Source organism: Morone saxatilis, unplaced genomic scaffold, assembly GCF_004916995.1.
Source record: "Morone saxatilis isolate NCDOM2014 unplaced genomic scaffold, NCSU_SB_2.0 Contig24, whole genome shotgun sequence".
NCBI classification, from domain to species: Eukaryota; Metazoa; Chordata; class Actinopteri; family Moronidae; genus Morone; species Morone saxatilis.
The window spans coordinates 12,793,205-12,808,690 of NW_023339807.1; the positions used below are offsets into that span (position 1 = coordinate 12,793,205).

Genomic DNA, 15,486 nt, shown 5'->3' on the forward strand with positions numbered 1-15,486 from the left:
ACAGTAGATGTTGCAGCTGCATGTTCAATGAACACCAAACGCTTGAGAATGTCATGTCTGTCTAGATTGTAATACCGTAACTTAAACATGATGAAACTACAGGATTATCAGGAACATATTGTTACAGTTGCCTAAACAATCAAAATACATACATACTGAATAATTTCAAGGCAACCGAACATAGTAATAAAATTTAAATCAAGCATAGGTCCATTTTTAACATGTTCTTTACCTCTAATTTGGTATTCATGGTTTCTTGAAAATAGCACCGTACCACTTACACATATTGCAGTTTCAAAATAAAATCCTTACTCTTTACAGAATAAAACCGTATGCACGTTCCAAAATGCAGCACAAGTTAATATGATCTGATGCAATTTAATGTTAACCTTAAAGTTTTGACTGACTATCATGGATAAGGCAAACTTGTCAGGGGCTGGTGGCAACATTTCCTGTTACATTCATTCACCTGCAATTGAGCCACAAAATACACTGTAGCCTTCATTAAAGTTAACGCCACTTTTCTGTTTGGTAAAAAATGTGAAAAGATGCATTGACATCAATTTAAGTTAAACATTGTATCAGGAGATTGATGATTTGGGGAATAATTACATGTTTGATAAAGAAAACTAACCTGCTCAACTGTGTGTCACTAAATATGAGACTGTCTGAATCTGAAAGTGTATCAACACAGAGGTGAGTTTGGGGAACTGTACAGGCATTCACTAGGATTATTTGATCCGTTGCTTCAAACAAGTAGTAAACAGCACAGTCTTTGAGTCCACTGTGTTTGTCGAAGTGGAGTTCTAGCGAATTGTCTTGACCGGGCTCTTGAAACTTGATGCAGCCTGAAGTTGAAGTTGATAAGCCATCGGGTGAATTTTGAAACCATACAGCCTGAAAGGAAAACAATAATAATAATCACAATACAATCACTTCCTGGACAGAAATAATTCTCTTTCTTATCCTCAAAGTCAAGGGCTGAGTGTTATTAGTGTTAAATTATCTGATACTAGTGGCAACATGACACTCAGCCTCAGACATCCAATACGGTCTAAAACTAGTTAGTCTTTTGGTGACCAGTCACTCAAAACACACCAATAAAGGCATGTTTTGGCTGGTTAAAGTTAACGCTAGCAATAAATAATACCCGGATCAGATCAAACCCACCTTGGCACAAACTGGTTGGCTGGTCGCTTTGGACGATACTCTGGGTGCACCATGAACAGCATGTGGGGGAACCCCGTCCCAAAGTAGGCTCCATCTGTGTGGTGGTGTCTGGAGGATTTGGGGGTGTAAACGTCCATGCACTTTGGGCAATAAAGCTTCACCATTGCTTCTCCAGGTATGTCTGACAAACCTACGAGAAACGGGACAGTTAAGTGTGTCTTCATAGCCACGGACAAAAGGTCAAAAGGTGCAGCAAGGGCACAATGTGTTTGATGTGAGGTCAGGCCAGACTTACCAATAGGAAGCATTGGCTGATTCTCACAATAGACTCTGGGGCAATAGCCAAAATCCCCTTGTTGATACTTTTCCAACTACGGAGAACAACACATTTAGAAACCACTGTTAATTCTCGTCACAGAGCGTGTAAGATATTGAAGTTATTAAGTAAAAAGCCTTACCATCTGTGCAATGCCTCTGTTTGTGAGGATGTAACGTGCATGTATAAGCCCGTAGAGCATCTCTGCTGCCTGCTCTATTAAGTCACTCTGATTGGGGTTATCTTCAAGCTCCTCATCTGTCAAATGAAAGTGATTTAGACAGTTAAAGCGCTGACTCGTCTTAATTTCATTTCACACGGGAACTGCTACCTCCTGGATATTCTCACCTGGCTCCAGGTCAAGAATCATGTCCAAAGCTTGGCGATAGTGAGGCACCTGCTCATTCAAACCCGTCAGGTTAAACTTGTCCTGTATGTAGTCTTCATCGACCTGTGACACACAATTGAAGAGGTTGAATAGCTACCGACGGCGTTCATTAAGGTTACAGCGCATTGCTACAGCACACTGATGTGGAAGCATTACATAAGAGCTTAACAGGATTACTAAGACGCTGCCCATGAAGAAAGCAAGGAGTTAAAATTAGAATTGGACTGTGTGAGGGCTCACCTATCAGACAACCAGCGTGTTACACTCTAATGCCTACATTTGTCAAGTATTTTTTTATTTATTTTAAGTGTTTTTCCTCTCACATGTCTCCCTAAGGTGCTTTTTGAGTGAGAAAGCCTCATGTGCTTCAAGTGGAAGATATTAGTACCAATTATTATACTAGCTTGTGTGGCCATCTCTATCTATGTGTTCAGGGCAATACAAATGGGAGATATCAGTACATTCACATTTCATTTCAACCATTAAAAAATACAGATGAAATAAAACATTGCTTCTGCCGAACAAGGACATAACACATACAGATAAAAACCACTGAAAGCCCATCAGTATACAGGAAAATATTAGGCAGCATTGTTTTTTCTGGAGAACTGAAGACTCTTTTCCATCAGTATGTCCTGCCAGAAGAAGTAAATTAGTGGGACATTTTAAATCGTGGCTCCAAGCTAAAAATCCCAGTTCAACAATGACCCGGGGTACAAACCTCACAGAAGAACTCATTCCCTCTCAGTCCACAAAACCAAGATATCCAGGACACCTCCTCTGAGCTGCTCATCCTCCTGTCAAACCCAAACAGAGTGGAGGTAAACCGGGATTCATTTTACATCCTCACTGGTTGGCTAGCTAGAAACACACAGCTAAAAACCGGCATTTAAATTCTGGGGATGCAAACTTTACAAACATACATTTAACATTTTAATCCAACATAAATCCAACAAATCGAAGCTGTTATATCAGGAACTTTGGACAACAACTGTGATTATATTGTACATAATCTTTAATGTACGTTACCTTTGGTTTTCTACCTATGTTAGCTCCTGACCACACGCTAGCTCGCTGGCTAACAGTTAGCGTTTGTTAGCATTAACACTACAGACAGAGTGGGAATTAATTATTGTAACTGCAATATGCATTCAGGGGAACTGTTCCCCATATGCAAAGAACTGTTTACAGAAGGTCCCGTTTACTCACCCTTTCCTCTGTTTGTTAACACATCAACTTGCAAGCTTAGCTAGTTTATCCTCGCTCTCGTCTCTAGTTGACAACGACCTCTTCCGGTCACCGACAGTTTTCAAAATAAAGTTCCTCATGACGCATGTTCTCACAGGTAGTGAAATAAAATTCTCGGTTTCCGAGACAAATGGAAAGCGCCAACTTCTGTTTGATGTAAACCAAAACCAAAAAAGTAGGAACAGAGTACGTTTTTTTTCCCATTCACCTTTTAATCGATTTCCAACAACAACACTATGATAACATACATTACTTTGGGTTTAAATATGTTCAAACATAAAACATTGTGATATTCCTGTATGTTTTATAGCAATAGGGCAATGACCACTCCCATGTACATTCTGTACACTTTTTATTTAACTATGCAGCTAAAGCAACAGCTATAGCCATGGGTAAGTAGATTCATTTATAAAGTAGCTAGTTGCCTATAATGTGGGAGATCAGTACTGTGGTCATAATCACTTAAATCAGAATGCACAAACATTATGGTAGATTATATAATCTATTTTATCTATTTTTATATATTATATGAATATATATATTATATGAATATGTTTTCCTAATTCTCATGAACTTTTGAAGAATTTAGGTGATGTTTCAATCTGTAAAAAAGGAATAAGTCTAAAAGCAGTCATTCCCTGATGTGATGGAGAACTCCTTCAGGGCAGGTCTGAAAAGGTTTTGCGACGAGGTGGTGCCACATCTTGGGGTTCCTGCTCCTTTCCCATGCCTTCAAACATCAAGATCCTTAAATGAAGAAAATTACTTGTCAGCTGTTATACGAGACATTATTATTATTATTATTATTATTATTATTATTATTATTTCAAAAAACACCGGACATCTTTAGCATTTATAGATTGTTATCAAGACAAATGTATTTTTGATACCAAAACTAGTATCAGCGAAATCAGCTAGATTTAAGCTTAAGGCCTTGTACTTTTGTACAAATTCATGAGTCCAGCATCTATTTATTCTTTAATAATTTGGGCACTTTCTCCCCTTAGCCCTACTCTTCCTGTTACCAAACTCTCCACCCATTCTCTGAATTCACTGATATTTACTCACAGTTTTAAAATTGCATTTTTCTTGCCCAGCATCATTTTCAGGAAGTCGTGGTAGCTGAAGGTGTCTTTCGATGTCCCTCCAACCACCTCTTGCATCATCTTTTTCAGCTCTAAGTGAGTCTTGGCCATTCCGAGTTTTTCCAGCATTCGTTTTAACCCCATTATATCTATAACATTGATAGTCCAAAGAAATAAAATAAGTAAGTGCTTATATACTATATATATGCTGTATATATACTGTGTGTGTGTATATATATATATATATATGGTCTGTAAATATAGCTGTGTTGTGAGTCACAACGGAAAGCAACAGATGACAACTGTAACTATAAATACTTTGAGGCTTTTTCAGATAAGTGCAATTTTACCTATATCTCCTTTGTCGTTAAGGTCAAACTCCATGTATTTCTCTGTAATACAAGCAAATATAATCTCATTCCCATGTATGACCGTGCACTGAATGATAACAATTCATAAAACAACACAAATACTCACTTTTAAACAGTTCAAGCTTTGAGCTAAGGTCTTCCTCTTCTGCATACTGGGGATCCTCGAGAAAAGCCTGGGCGAGTGATAATAAAATGATACCAATAGATGAAAACATTATTACTGATATCACACAGAGGTCAAATTCTTGTGTGTCTAGCCCCTGTGTGTAGAAAAAAAATATTCCAAAAACCATTTCTCTCTATTGTAACTGACTTTTCCTAAAGACATCAACTCACCTCATTGATAGAGTTGAGTTTTTCCTCCTGTTGAGACTTAAGAAGACCATATGCTTTACCTCCTGTGAGAAACAAACAAACAACAAACAGGAATCTTACAAATCATTCGTTAAATAAATACAAAGTACACTATTTTATCGATATAGCAGAACGAAGGCAAACTAACCTTGAGCTCTGTCCATTTCTGTGCACAACGTTGAGAGCCAGTGAAACCAACACTAAGTGTGAAAAGCTATGGTGTTGTTGTATCTGTAAATCAAGCCACATGAGGAAGTTGAAGTGACAAAGTTTCAGTTAGCATTAGTGAAGTTCCCCTGTCATATTTAAGGCAGCAGCAAACAGAGGTCAGCTGAGGGGTGCAAATCATTCACACAGGTTGAATTTCACCAGACGTAGTGGGGTAAAAGCACTGTTGTGTTGCTAAATGATAGAAGTTTGTATACAGGATCGCAACGGCGGAAGGGCCGTGATGGACTCTGAAACATGATGCATCACCACTGGTTTCAAAAATAAAATAAAATTTTATTTAAGGAAGGAAGAGTAATGCAGCAGGAAGAACTGTGTCTTTGAAAACAGAGAGAAGTACATATTATACTTAGCAAAAATAATCTGCTTATGTTAAACTTATTATTCAGGAAACGAGTGAGGTTCTCTTTTTTGGGAAAACTCCAACCACACGCACTTACTTTTTCACTTTCCCCTCTCACATTTAAATGTCTGCCCTTATGGCCATTTGTCAGTTTGATGTAACAGTGGACGAAAGTACCTCTTTCCAAAAAGATACAATGATGTATCCAGATCTTTCTGTCATATCATATAGAAAATAAATTCAAAGATCCAGTTTGTAATCTTCTGCATACTGTCTTTATTAACACAAACGTATTTCACCCTTTGACAACATAATATGTTTGTGCATTCATTCCAGTGCAGTGTTTTGTTTTTGCCACACGGTGGCTCTATTGGCCCCACAATCAGAGAAACGAAAAAAAACAAAAAAAAAACCTGCTACAGTTTCATATTGAGACTCCTGTGCAACTTACAGAACTGAGAATAGGTGGAGACAATAAACAGGTCTTGAAGTCAATAATCTTTTGTCCGTCCACTCGGCTACATTACAAAGAAAATGGCAAATTTTTATTTGTTGGGTTGCTTTTTGTTAGTTCTGTTCATGGTCATATCAGAGTGCAGAGGTGAGTAGGTCACGGAATAACTTCTTCACCACATTCAACCAATGAATATTATAAATGCATTTTCTTTTTTATAGACTGTGAGTAAACTTAAAAGGTGTCATATGTACCCAACCTATTTAATAATATATTTTGAACACCTTTGTAAAATCTTGAATTATCTGTCTTAAAGTTCAGACAGTGCTTTACACTATAAACTTTATATAAAATATGTACTCTGGGTCTTTTTCTGATTCTAACTGATTCTAATCCTTATTTCATTATTAATTTATCCTTATAAAGACAGTTCACCAGCGATTGAGACTCTGTCTGCTCCTCAAGAAGAAGATGTAGCCCTCCCTTGTTTTAATTCTAGCGTGATGAAGCCAGAGAGCTGCAACAGAGTGAAATTGATAAAGTTTGCCACAGATTCCAGTCAAGTGAAGGTTATCCTTGCCAGGCCTAAAACACCCAAGTTTCCAGATGCTGAACATGTAAAATGGCAACGTGATGAAAAAGGACAAATGTCCCTCTTTCTGACAAAACTACAACAATCTGATGAGGGACTGTACAGCTGTGAAATCTGGCAAGGCTGGGACTGTATTCATTTCAAAAACATATCTTTGAAAGTAAAAGGTAAGATCAAACATTTAATTCTCTTTATTCTCACTCTTTTACAAATGAATAATGTATTGCACAAATCTCCTCTCTTTCAGAATGCAAAGTCCTTCAAGCAGTGAAGGCGGCACCCAGCACACCCATTAACTTGACTTGCCCAGTAGACATAAAATCCCCAAATATCTCCTGGGTTATGCTAAAAGGAGGCAGCCCTGTATCTGTTAACTCTAAAAGGGTTCAAATGAATGGGACGTCATTAACTATGCAGTCTGTGGATTACGGGGACAGTGGTTGGTACAGATGTAAATACATGCTTGAAAAAAGTCAGCGCTGCTTTGACATTAATGTACTGGTCCAAGGTAAGATTTTAAACTATTTGATATTGTCACTGACAACAAATGACACTATAAATAACTCCTATTTGCCTTTTCTATTTCCTTTATGAAGAGGAAAATGCTGTTGTGGCCACAACGGTACCAAGTATGTCAGTTCCAGGTATGTCAGTTCCAGGTATGTATTTTTTAGTATTTTACATCTTGATTCAATTGCAATCAGTAATTTCCTGTTAAATTTGGTGTTGTAATTGCTTGGATTTGCTTTCTGTCTCCCTCAGCACTGACAACCATTGGGATTCTTTCGACAACCCGGGAGAAGGAGAGCAGTGTAGCATTAATTCTAGTGGTGGTTTCAGTCATCATTGCGGTTGTCATAATTGCTGCCCTGATAGGACTGCTCATTTGCTACAGACGTAACACCCTGATAAATACACTGCAAATCCAGAGGCAGCCAGCAGGTTTGATCTGTCCAGACAATATTTTTTAATAATGACACAAATGCAGTGCAGTGATGTGTTCTCACAGTTTCATGTTCTCTTGTTGTTAATCAGGTACTCATATAGAGTCTTTCGACGGTTATGAAGTTGTGAATCTTACAACGTCACAGGGTGAGTGTCGTGTTTTTCTCTCACTACCTTCTTTAGTCCAGCTACTGTAACCTCTTCTGCTTTGTTTATGATTCACCCTGAACACCTTTAACCTTTTTTATCATAGCTAATGCAAACCAACGAGTCAACAGTCTGTACCAACAATTCCAGGATGATAGCTTGTGTACTTGTAAGTTGTACTACTATCATGAAATCACATTTACTATCATAAAATCACACTTTAATTCTCATCATATTAAAATAGCCAAATAACAATTTTCTCTCCTTCATTGCAGTCCAGTATTAGGAAAATTGAGTCTACTCAAGAAAAAGAAGAGGATTGCCCTTACTATCTAATCTAGATTGCCTGCTTACATTTATACATTATGTAAAAACATGTAACATCTACTAAACTGTACACTGTAGTAAAGTGTCTACTGAGCAGCATGGAAAATGCTACACACAGTTTTTTCTTAGACTGTTGAAAAGACTCTTTTATGTTGATGTATCTAATCATCTGTATCATTTTAAATGATGTTTAAAATGTAATCTTACAATAAAATATTTGAATAAATATCTGTAGGATGATGAATGTTCATGACAAAGTTATAAACATTGATCTACTTTTCTCTTGCAAAACATTCCCTTTTAAAAGTTTGGGAAAACATATTTTAGTGTATAGATGGTTGAAATTATTTAGAAAGATTATAATCTTAAGAGGAAAAAAACGCTTTTATTTAGTTCTAGTTAACAGCCTGTAATAAATCATAGAAACTGTCAGTGGTGGTGGTGGTAGCTTCTCGTTTGGCTTGTCTCTGCTGGTGCGGTTCCTCATTAGCTGCATCCAGAATGACCTCATAAACATGAGTCTGTAAAGAGGAGTGCTAGAGTGATTACATTAGAAGGTATAAGACTGACAAAAACCTCAAACATCAATAATACCTCGATATTTTAGCACAATTATTTTTTGTCTTGTAAACGTTTCCTCTTACCATTCCAATGCTTGTCTGGTCATTTCCTGCAAACAGAAAAGTAGTCAGGTATTATTTCATTTTCATCAAGGCTCTTGTACAGTAGTTTTACTGTGTGGTTCCTTACCTGCATGATTGATCTGCTTTCTCTTCATGTACATATAGAGTCCTCCTGCAGCTACACATATCAGGAGGCCCAGAGGAAGGGCTAACCACACAGGTGTTCGCAGAGCTGTAGACATTATTATTATCCTAACTTTTACTCGAAAACAAGGGAGCATTTTGTCTTATGGCTGGATTTTATTGAAGAGAAAAAGCAAAAATAGCATGATGCATACTTACGGTCAGCAGTACGCCACTTCTTTGACGCCATCACATCACCCTCTCTAAGCACCAGGCAGGCTAAGTTATCTGATGTTGCTGACAAATCTGGGAGAAATAGCCTGTTAATGAGACTGTTACCGTTACTCATTAAATCACTCTCCCAGCTGTTTTGGCTTCTTCCAGACCAAGTTAAACTGAAGTCTTTTTTACATTCTTCAGAGCAGTTGAGCATACAAGTCAAGGTGGCATTATCTCCCCCTGGCTCGTACTTCGAAGTAACTATAAAGACAAACATGAGAAGGAATGTTTCTATAGCAGTGACTCAAAAAGTAAATGTTCATGCACTATTCATGCTCTGTTTTGACACTTACCATCGAGGGTATGCAGCCTGACTTCGTTAAACACCTTTTGCTGATCAGTGGACTCTGAACACTGGTAATCCCCAGCATGCAATGCACTCACACTGCTAATGACCAGTGACAAGTCTTTACTGACATGAACGGTTTGGCCTTTATGAAGTGAGACATCATCTGTCAGTGTTCTTCCACCCACAGCCCACTCCACGCTTCCACCCACAAGAGAGGAAGTGTTGCCACAGGAGAGTGACATTGAGTCACCCACTGCAGCAAACACTTCCTCTATACCATCTGGGGGAAAGGGAGCACTGGTTACACTTTGTACATCTTAAACCACATCTTTCTATTTGAGTACACTCAAGTGGTGTTTAGTACCTTTTACTGTTGTTGTGTAACTGATGGCGGCTTTAATCGTGTTATTCTGAAATAGCTGGCATTTCCATTTTCTGTGATGGTCTGTCTGTTTCCTTTTGATGATTAGTTTAGACAAGCACTCAGAAGGGTTTTCAAAGCGAAATCTATTTCCTTTAAAAGGTGTATTATCTTCAGTACTCCACTTGATATGTATCCCCCTGTTGTTGCAAACCCTATATCCTTCATATGTGTTGAGGAAACAGTGAAGCTCTATTGTGTCTGTATGTGCAGGAGGCAAGCTCTCAATAACTGGGGAATGAAAACAAAAAAATGTAACTACCATGATACAGTCATCAGCTTATTCAAGAAATGGTTTGAGGTACAAAAGAACAACTCACGTTCAAGAATCCGTAGCGAAACATTTGAATGGAGTGCTCCATTGTTACAAGAGTAAAGTCGTGCATCGTTGAGTACCAGGTGATTAATCTTCAGAGAGCAGTCCCACTGCAGGTTGACCCTGAGGATGTTTGGAGCCGTCACACTTCCAGCTTTCACCACCTCAATAAGTGTTCCAAACTGTCCAGCCATGTTCCAGTTAATAGAGGAGCAGGATTCAATAGAGGGTATGTCACATGGCAAAGAAATACTATCTCCTGGTAAGGCAAACATCATCAAATGATCTGTTGGAGATGACAAAGAAACATTTCATTTTACCAATTCTGTCAAAAATCTAATTATTACCTACACCAGAGCGATGTGTATTAATAGTAATGAAAACTAAAGGTATTGGAAGTTTAATTCAATTTAATGGTAGAAAATGTCATCTTTTTCATGTAACACCTCATATGAAAGAGAGAGAGAGAGAGAGAGAGAGAGAGAGAGAGAGAGCTTTGGAGTTATTAAGCCCTATCCCATATATAATATATATAGATAAAAGTATTTTACAGACAAATATTACAACATGAGGAACAGAAGAAATATGGTCGTTAGGGGGCAGAAATACCAGAATGACTGGAAGTCCCAGCTGCTGGCGTGGTCAGGAGAAAGAAGGGCAGAGGCTTTAACAATGGAAAAGAAAGCCATGGCTGTCCTGTGGGGAAGATGGTCTGGTCGCATGAGGTGTTCTTGTGCTGGAGGGGCGGTTAAAAAGTCAGGTGTGTGCAAACCACATTGGGCAGGAAATGACAGGGGAGGCCAACTGATGGGAACGTGTTGTAAGACAACCCCATGGAGAGAGGCAGCCCAGGGATCAGCTGCTCACATGTGGCCACTGGAAAGTGAAGGAGGACAAACAACCATGGGCTGCAGAAAAGCACCCAGAGGGGAGACAGGGGAACGAAAAAACACATGTGGGGGCACGAGGGTAGTGGACGCAGTGGAGAACTGGAGTCGATGTGTGAAGGTGGTGCAGGGAGAAATGAAGAAATGGGTGAAATGGGGGACAAGATAGGCGCAGAGGAGGAGGCGATGGGTCGGGTCGGGGGTGTGAAGATGGACAAGGTTAGCGTACTATGGTCTCAGTTGGGTGGCTAGCGGTGTGAGGGGGCGTGCCGAGGACAGAGAGTTGTTGTGCGTGTTGGTGTCTGTTGTCTGCTGTTGTGTTCTGGTGTGATGCGGGCTGAAAAAAGGACAGGCCAGGGAGGGACGGGAAACTTTCTTGGGACAACCCCCAGGGGCAAGGCAGACAGGGGGAGGGAGGGGGGATAAGGGGGGGGGGGTGAGGGGGAGGGTGGTGGGGGGGGGGGGGGGGGTGGGGGGGGGGGGGTGGGGGGGTGGGGGGCGGGTGGTGAGGTGAGGTGGGGGGGGGGGGGGGGGGTGTGTGGGTGGTGGCGGGGGGGGGGGACGGGGGGGTGAGGGGGGGGGGTGGGGGGTGAGGGGGGGGGGGGGGGGAGGGGAGGGGGGGGGGCGGGGCGGGGAGCAGGGGGGGGGCCGGTGGCGGGATGGGGGGCAGGTGCGTGGGGGGGGTGGGGCAGGGCAAGTGCCGGGCGGGGGCGGAGGTGGGGTGCGGGCGGAGGGGGGCGGGCTTGAGCGGGCGGGGCGGATGGGGGGTGGGGTGGTGGTGGGTGGGGGTGAGGGGTGGCGGTGGGAGGTGCAGTGCGCTGGCTTGCGTGAGACGGGAGGGGGGGTGGGGGGGGTGGTGTGTGGGGCGATTTCGGTGTGGCAAGCGCCGGCGGTTCGGATGGGGGGAGAGTGTTGACTGCAGTGGCGGGGGTGGGGCCGAGGGGGGAGGAGAAATAGAGGTTTTTGTGACGGGTGGGATCGGACCCCGTTTGACGGGGACCGAGGGCGGGGGGTGTGGGTGAGAGTGGGGGCCGGGGTGGGCACGCCCGGTGGGCCGGAGGGGAGCGAAGGAGGAGGCGGGGGGGGTGCGGGTGAGACGACTCATGCAAAAGTGGGGTCGTACAATGCAGAGGTGGGTGGAGCGGTGTGGGAGGGGCAGGGGCTGTGAGAGACAAGAGAGGAAACAAAGGTGTGAGGGGTGTGCGGCGAGGGAGTGAGAGCCGTGGGGTGGGGGGGGGGGTATGGACAGGGGTGCGGGAGGTGAAGAGGCAAAGAAGTATGGGAGAGGGGGGGTGGGGTGGAATGCGGGGGGGGGTGAGGGGGGGGTGAGAAGGCGCAGGGGCGGTGAAGCGAGGGTGGGTGGGGAGAGGTTGAGTAATGCTCGCGCTGTGGTCGCGTGTGGGTGGTTGGTATTGGCCTCCGCCCGGTGGGGGGGGTGCGGGGGTGGTGGTAGTGTTGTGTGGTGGGGAGGTGGTGGGAGAGAGAGGTAAGTGGGGCGTGTGGGAGGCGTAGTGGGGGTGGCGGGTTGAAGGGGAGTGATGGCAGAGTGATTGGAGGGGATTGCGAGCGGTACGGAAAGACAGGGTAGCACTCCCAGGGCAGCGTGGGCGACAGGATGGTGGGGGGTAGAGCGCGGGAGAAAGTCAAAGAAAGGCGGCAGGGTGGATGACCGGTGGGAATGGGGAAAGTGCGGTGAGTATTCAGGGGTGCCAAGGGGCCAAGGATATATGACCGGAAGGGTGCTGAAGGGAGGGGAGCAGAGGGCGCGGCAAGGGAACAGTGCAGAGAACGGGAGGTGTTTTCATAGAGAAAGCGGGAAACAGAGGAACGCACGGCAGGTCAGAGCGGGCGAGCAAACCCATAAACCGGAACTCGGAAGGTGAGAATCCTGGGGGTGTGAGCAGTGGACAGGAAAGAAAAGGGCGGCCGTGGCTGGGAGAGAGAGAGAATAGGCGGCAGAGCACAGCCGTAGGGAACAAAAACACGTGAAGGGGGGTCGTGGAAGTGGGGAGGAAGGGAGAGGCGTGAAGGAATGAAAGACAGGGAATGGTGGAAGAAAGGGTGGTGAACTGAAGGACAGAGGTGATGAATAGGCGAAAGGCGCCTGTGGGATGAGTGAGGTGGAGAGCCAAGGCGGCATCGGTAGAGTGTGGCCACAGGACTAAGGAATGTGGGGTGGAGGGATAAAGGGCGACTGGAGTGAGGGGTGCGGGGGTGAGCAAAGGGGAGGGGTGGTGGGAGGAGGATGGGCAGGGGGCAAGGGGAGAAGAGGATGCATGGGGAGGGTGCGGAGTCCGCGCAGGGCGGCGCGTGAAGACGGAAAAGAGATGCGGGCCGCAGGAGCGGAGGGCCGGAAAATGGGGGGGGTGCAAATGAGTGGAGCAAGGAAGCTAAGACAATCTGCGAGGAAGACAGCGTCCGAAGAGAGGAGAAGGCGGGGCGTGGGCAGGGGGTGTGTGCCGTTGACGTGAGAGCGCTGCCTGCGTGTCGGCGTAGCGACACGCAGGCAGCGGACGGCGGGGAGTCGAGGCGGGGGGAAGATGGAAAGAGGAATGAAAAAGGGAGGCGGAGGTGGAGGTGGGAGAGGAGGGGTAGGGAGATATTGTAGGGTGGTCCTGGTGTCGTGATCGTGGGATTAAAGTGAGGCGTAAGTGAACCCAGAGCGCTCTGGCTGCGTGCTCCTTCTGATCGGGAAGAAAGAGACTGTAGGCGTTAGTCAATACGGGTGAGGGCATGATCGAGGAATGGTGGTACACACGGGCGGGGGAGGATGTAAGATGAGGGGACGTGAAGTGGGTGGGGGTGTGTTCATATGTGTCTTTCTTTTTGGTAAGAGTACAAATTAGATATATCGGGATGCAGCGTCAGGCAGTCTTTCATCCGAGATTCATGTAAGTGGAGGAGGGGTGCCGGTGGACTCTCAGCGCAGTTTAGTAGTGTCGGAGCGTGTGTCATGTTCAGTTATGTCGCAAGAGTGGACGAGCTTCCGCCGCGAAGTTGATTGAGTTGCATCCACAGGCGGGACAGGGGGAAGGCTATGCGGGTATGTGTGAGTGTGCATGTTGAGAAAGCTGGAGAAGTTGTCGCAAGGCGCCATGATGATCGCCGCAGTGGAAGCAACCGGGCAGTGTGGACTCGCGCGTGAAATATGTAAAGACAGCGGGGAGTCCAGAACGTTCATCCTCTGAGAGCGATAGAGAGTGTGAGTGCAACCCAGAGAGCACTCCAGGGTCATATATTCAGCGTACGGCAATGTGCTTAATAGGAACGGGAGGGCTGTGGTTGACCCAATTTTTGTTTTGTGTCCGGGAAGAAGCGGACCATTCATGGGGGAGGGTACAATGGTGACGTCAATTTTTGTTGTTTAATGATACTGTTGTGGGCTGACCCAGTTTTAGTGGGGTGTGAGAGTTGTTGAGCCACTTTGCAAAGACAGACAACATAAGTTGATGAGTTGACAACAGTGGTTTTTTCCGCACAAACAGGTATTTTCCAGGATAGAGTTTCGAGATTTGTAGGGTGTGAGTATATCATAAACAGGGGTAGTTGACAGTACTATCAAGGGATGATCGGTACAGTATTTAATCGGCACCAGGTAATTATGTTGATTTAGTAATAGCGATTGCGCGGTGTGGAAAATCCCGGCGGAGGCGGGCGAAATTGTGAGTCAGCTCTATATCATATGTTACCACAAGACTCAGACCAGGTGTATCTCACGAATTGATATAGGGAAATAGACCAGCATGGATAACGAATTACGTTATTATATATCTCTCACGTTGGGTGAACTCTCGCCGCAGCCTGCACCCATTTCTACACTCAGATAAAAAGGTTTTACAAGCACCACGGGTTTTAGTTTATTCTTTTACAATGAGTACATCATGAGTGGGGGTCAAGAGCGTGTACACGGATTATGTGGTTTGCTTGTGCAACCAAATGGTTGCTCTCGTCCCTGGTGTGCTCTTTCCTCCTCAATTTTGAGGGTGCCTTTTTCCCGAAATTGATGTAGATGTGTGTGTGTGCGCAGTGCCCTGTGAGGTATGCTACTTGTTACAACGTTCCACTGTCTTCCATGGGTGGTTACCGCTCTTGGCGATGTGGAAGCGGTGTGAGTCGGAGGGGAGCGGGGGGATAAGATATCAACTAAGTCTACTCTAGAGATTAGGCAGCACTGTCTAGACATAGGCCATATTCCGTGTGGCAGGGCAGGTAATACTGAGATTTCGGGCTACGTGACTGGCATTTACGCATTGGTAGACGTAAGTACATGGTGCGGTAGAAAGGAACTCAGTTGTCTAATAGTACTGATCATCCAACTTTTGTGTTTGGGTTAACGAAGTCACGGCAGTGTTGTGGTTACTGTCAGGTCGATGGGGGAAGGGGCAAATATATAGAGGCAAAGTGGACAGTAGTGCCATAATGTGGTAACAGGGGAACTGAAGATGAGAGGCAGCGTGCGGATGAGAAAACTGTAAGTCCGTCTGAGTGTGGTGCGATATTGTTAATTTGTGTGGAAGTAGGTGGACTCGAAGGACACGTGCCAGGGTGGGTTGAAGAGTATTGACTAATGCGCTGATTCT

The 15,486-nt window shown here is 44.3% G+C and overlaps 5 protein-coding genes across 5 annotated transcripts in view; 1 reads left to right on the top strand and 4 right to left on the bottom strand.

Moving 5' to 3' along the window:
* Positions 1–51: 51 nt before the first annotated feature.
* LOC118336169 (casein kinase II subunit beta) lies at positions 52–3,190 on the bottom strand. The gene is made up of 7 exons (XM_035672762.1): positions 3,084–3,190; positions 2,596–2,671; positions 1,835–1,937; positions 1,629–1,744; positions 1,466–1,541; positions 1,171–1,360; positions 52–897 (listed from the first exon to the last, which is right to left on the bottom strand). Exons 2-7 carry the CDS (start codon positions 2,665–2,667, stop codon positions 807–809), a joined length of 648 nt encoding a protein of 215 aa, XP_035528655.1. The 5' UTR covers positions 2,668–2,671; positions 3,084–3,190; the 3' UTR covers positions 52–806.
* Positions 3,191–3,345: 155 nt separating this feature from the next.
* LOC118336171 (allograft inflammatory factor 1-like) lies at positions 3,346–5,239 on the bottom strand. The gene is made up of 6 exons (XM_035672764.1): positions 5,081–5,239; positions 4,915–4,976; positions 4,685–4,751; positions 4,558–4,599; positions 4,191–4,356; positions 3,346–3,869 (listed from the first exon to the last, which is right to left on the bottom strand). Exons 1-6 carry the CDS (start codon positions 5,094–5,096, stop codon positions 3,782–3,784), a joined length of 441 nt encoding a protein of 146 aa, XP_035528657.1. The 5' UTR covers positions 5,097–5,239; the 3' UTR covers positions 3,346–3,781.
* Positions 5,240–5,971: 732 nt separating this feature from the next.
* LOC118336419 lies at positions 5,972–8,248 on the top strand. The gene is made up of 8 exons (XM_035673067.1): positions 5,972–6,104; positions 6,384–6,716; positions 6,797–7,057; positions 7,146–7,208; positions 7,312–7,491; positions 7,585–7,641; positions 7,748–7,810; positions 7,917–8,248. The coding sequence occupies exons 1-8, from the start codon at positions 6,038–6,040 to the stop codon at positions 7,925–7,927; spliced, it is 1,035 nt and encodes a 344-aa protein (XP_035528960.1). The 5' UTR covers positions 5,972–6,037; the 3' UTR covers positions 7,928–8,248.
* Positions 8,249–8,268: 20 nt separating this feature from the next.
* The window catches only part of LOC118336418 (steroid 21-hydroxylase), a gene marked incomplete in the record, with an annotated part of 12,124 nt that continues 4,906 nt past the window's right edge, over positions 8,269–15,486 (bottom strand). Inside the window, 7 exon segments of the mRNA XM_035673066.1 lie at positions 8,269–8,489; positions 8,613–8,638; positions 8,719–8,823; positions 8,934–9,194; positions 9,287–9,562; positions 9,647–9,934; positions 10,024–10,305.
* Positions 11,135–14,717, bottom strand: LOC118335726 (extensin-like). Its single transcript, XM_035672152.1, has 4 exons — positions 14,685–14,717; positions 12,765–13,609; positions 11,608–12,648; positions 11,135–11,243 (listed from the first exon to the last, which is right to left on the bottom strand). Exons 1-4 carry the CDS (start codon positions 14,715–14,717, stop codon positions 11,135–11,137), a joined length of 2,028 nt encoding a protein of 675 aa, XP_035528045.1.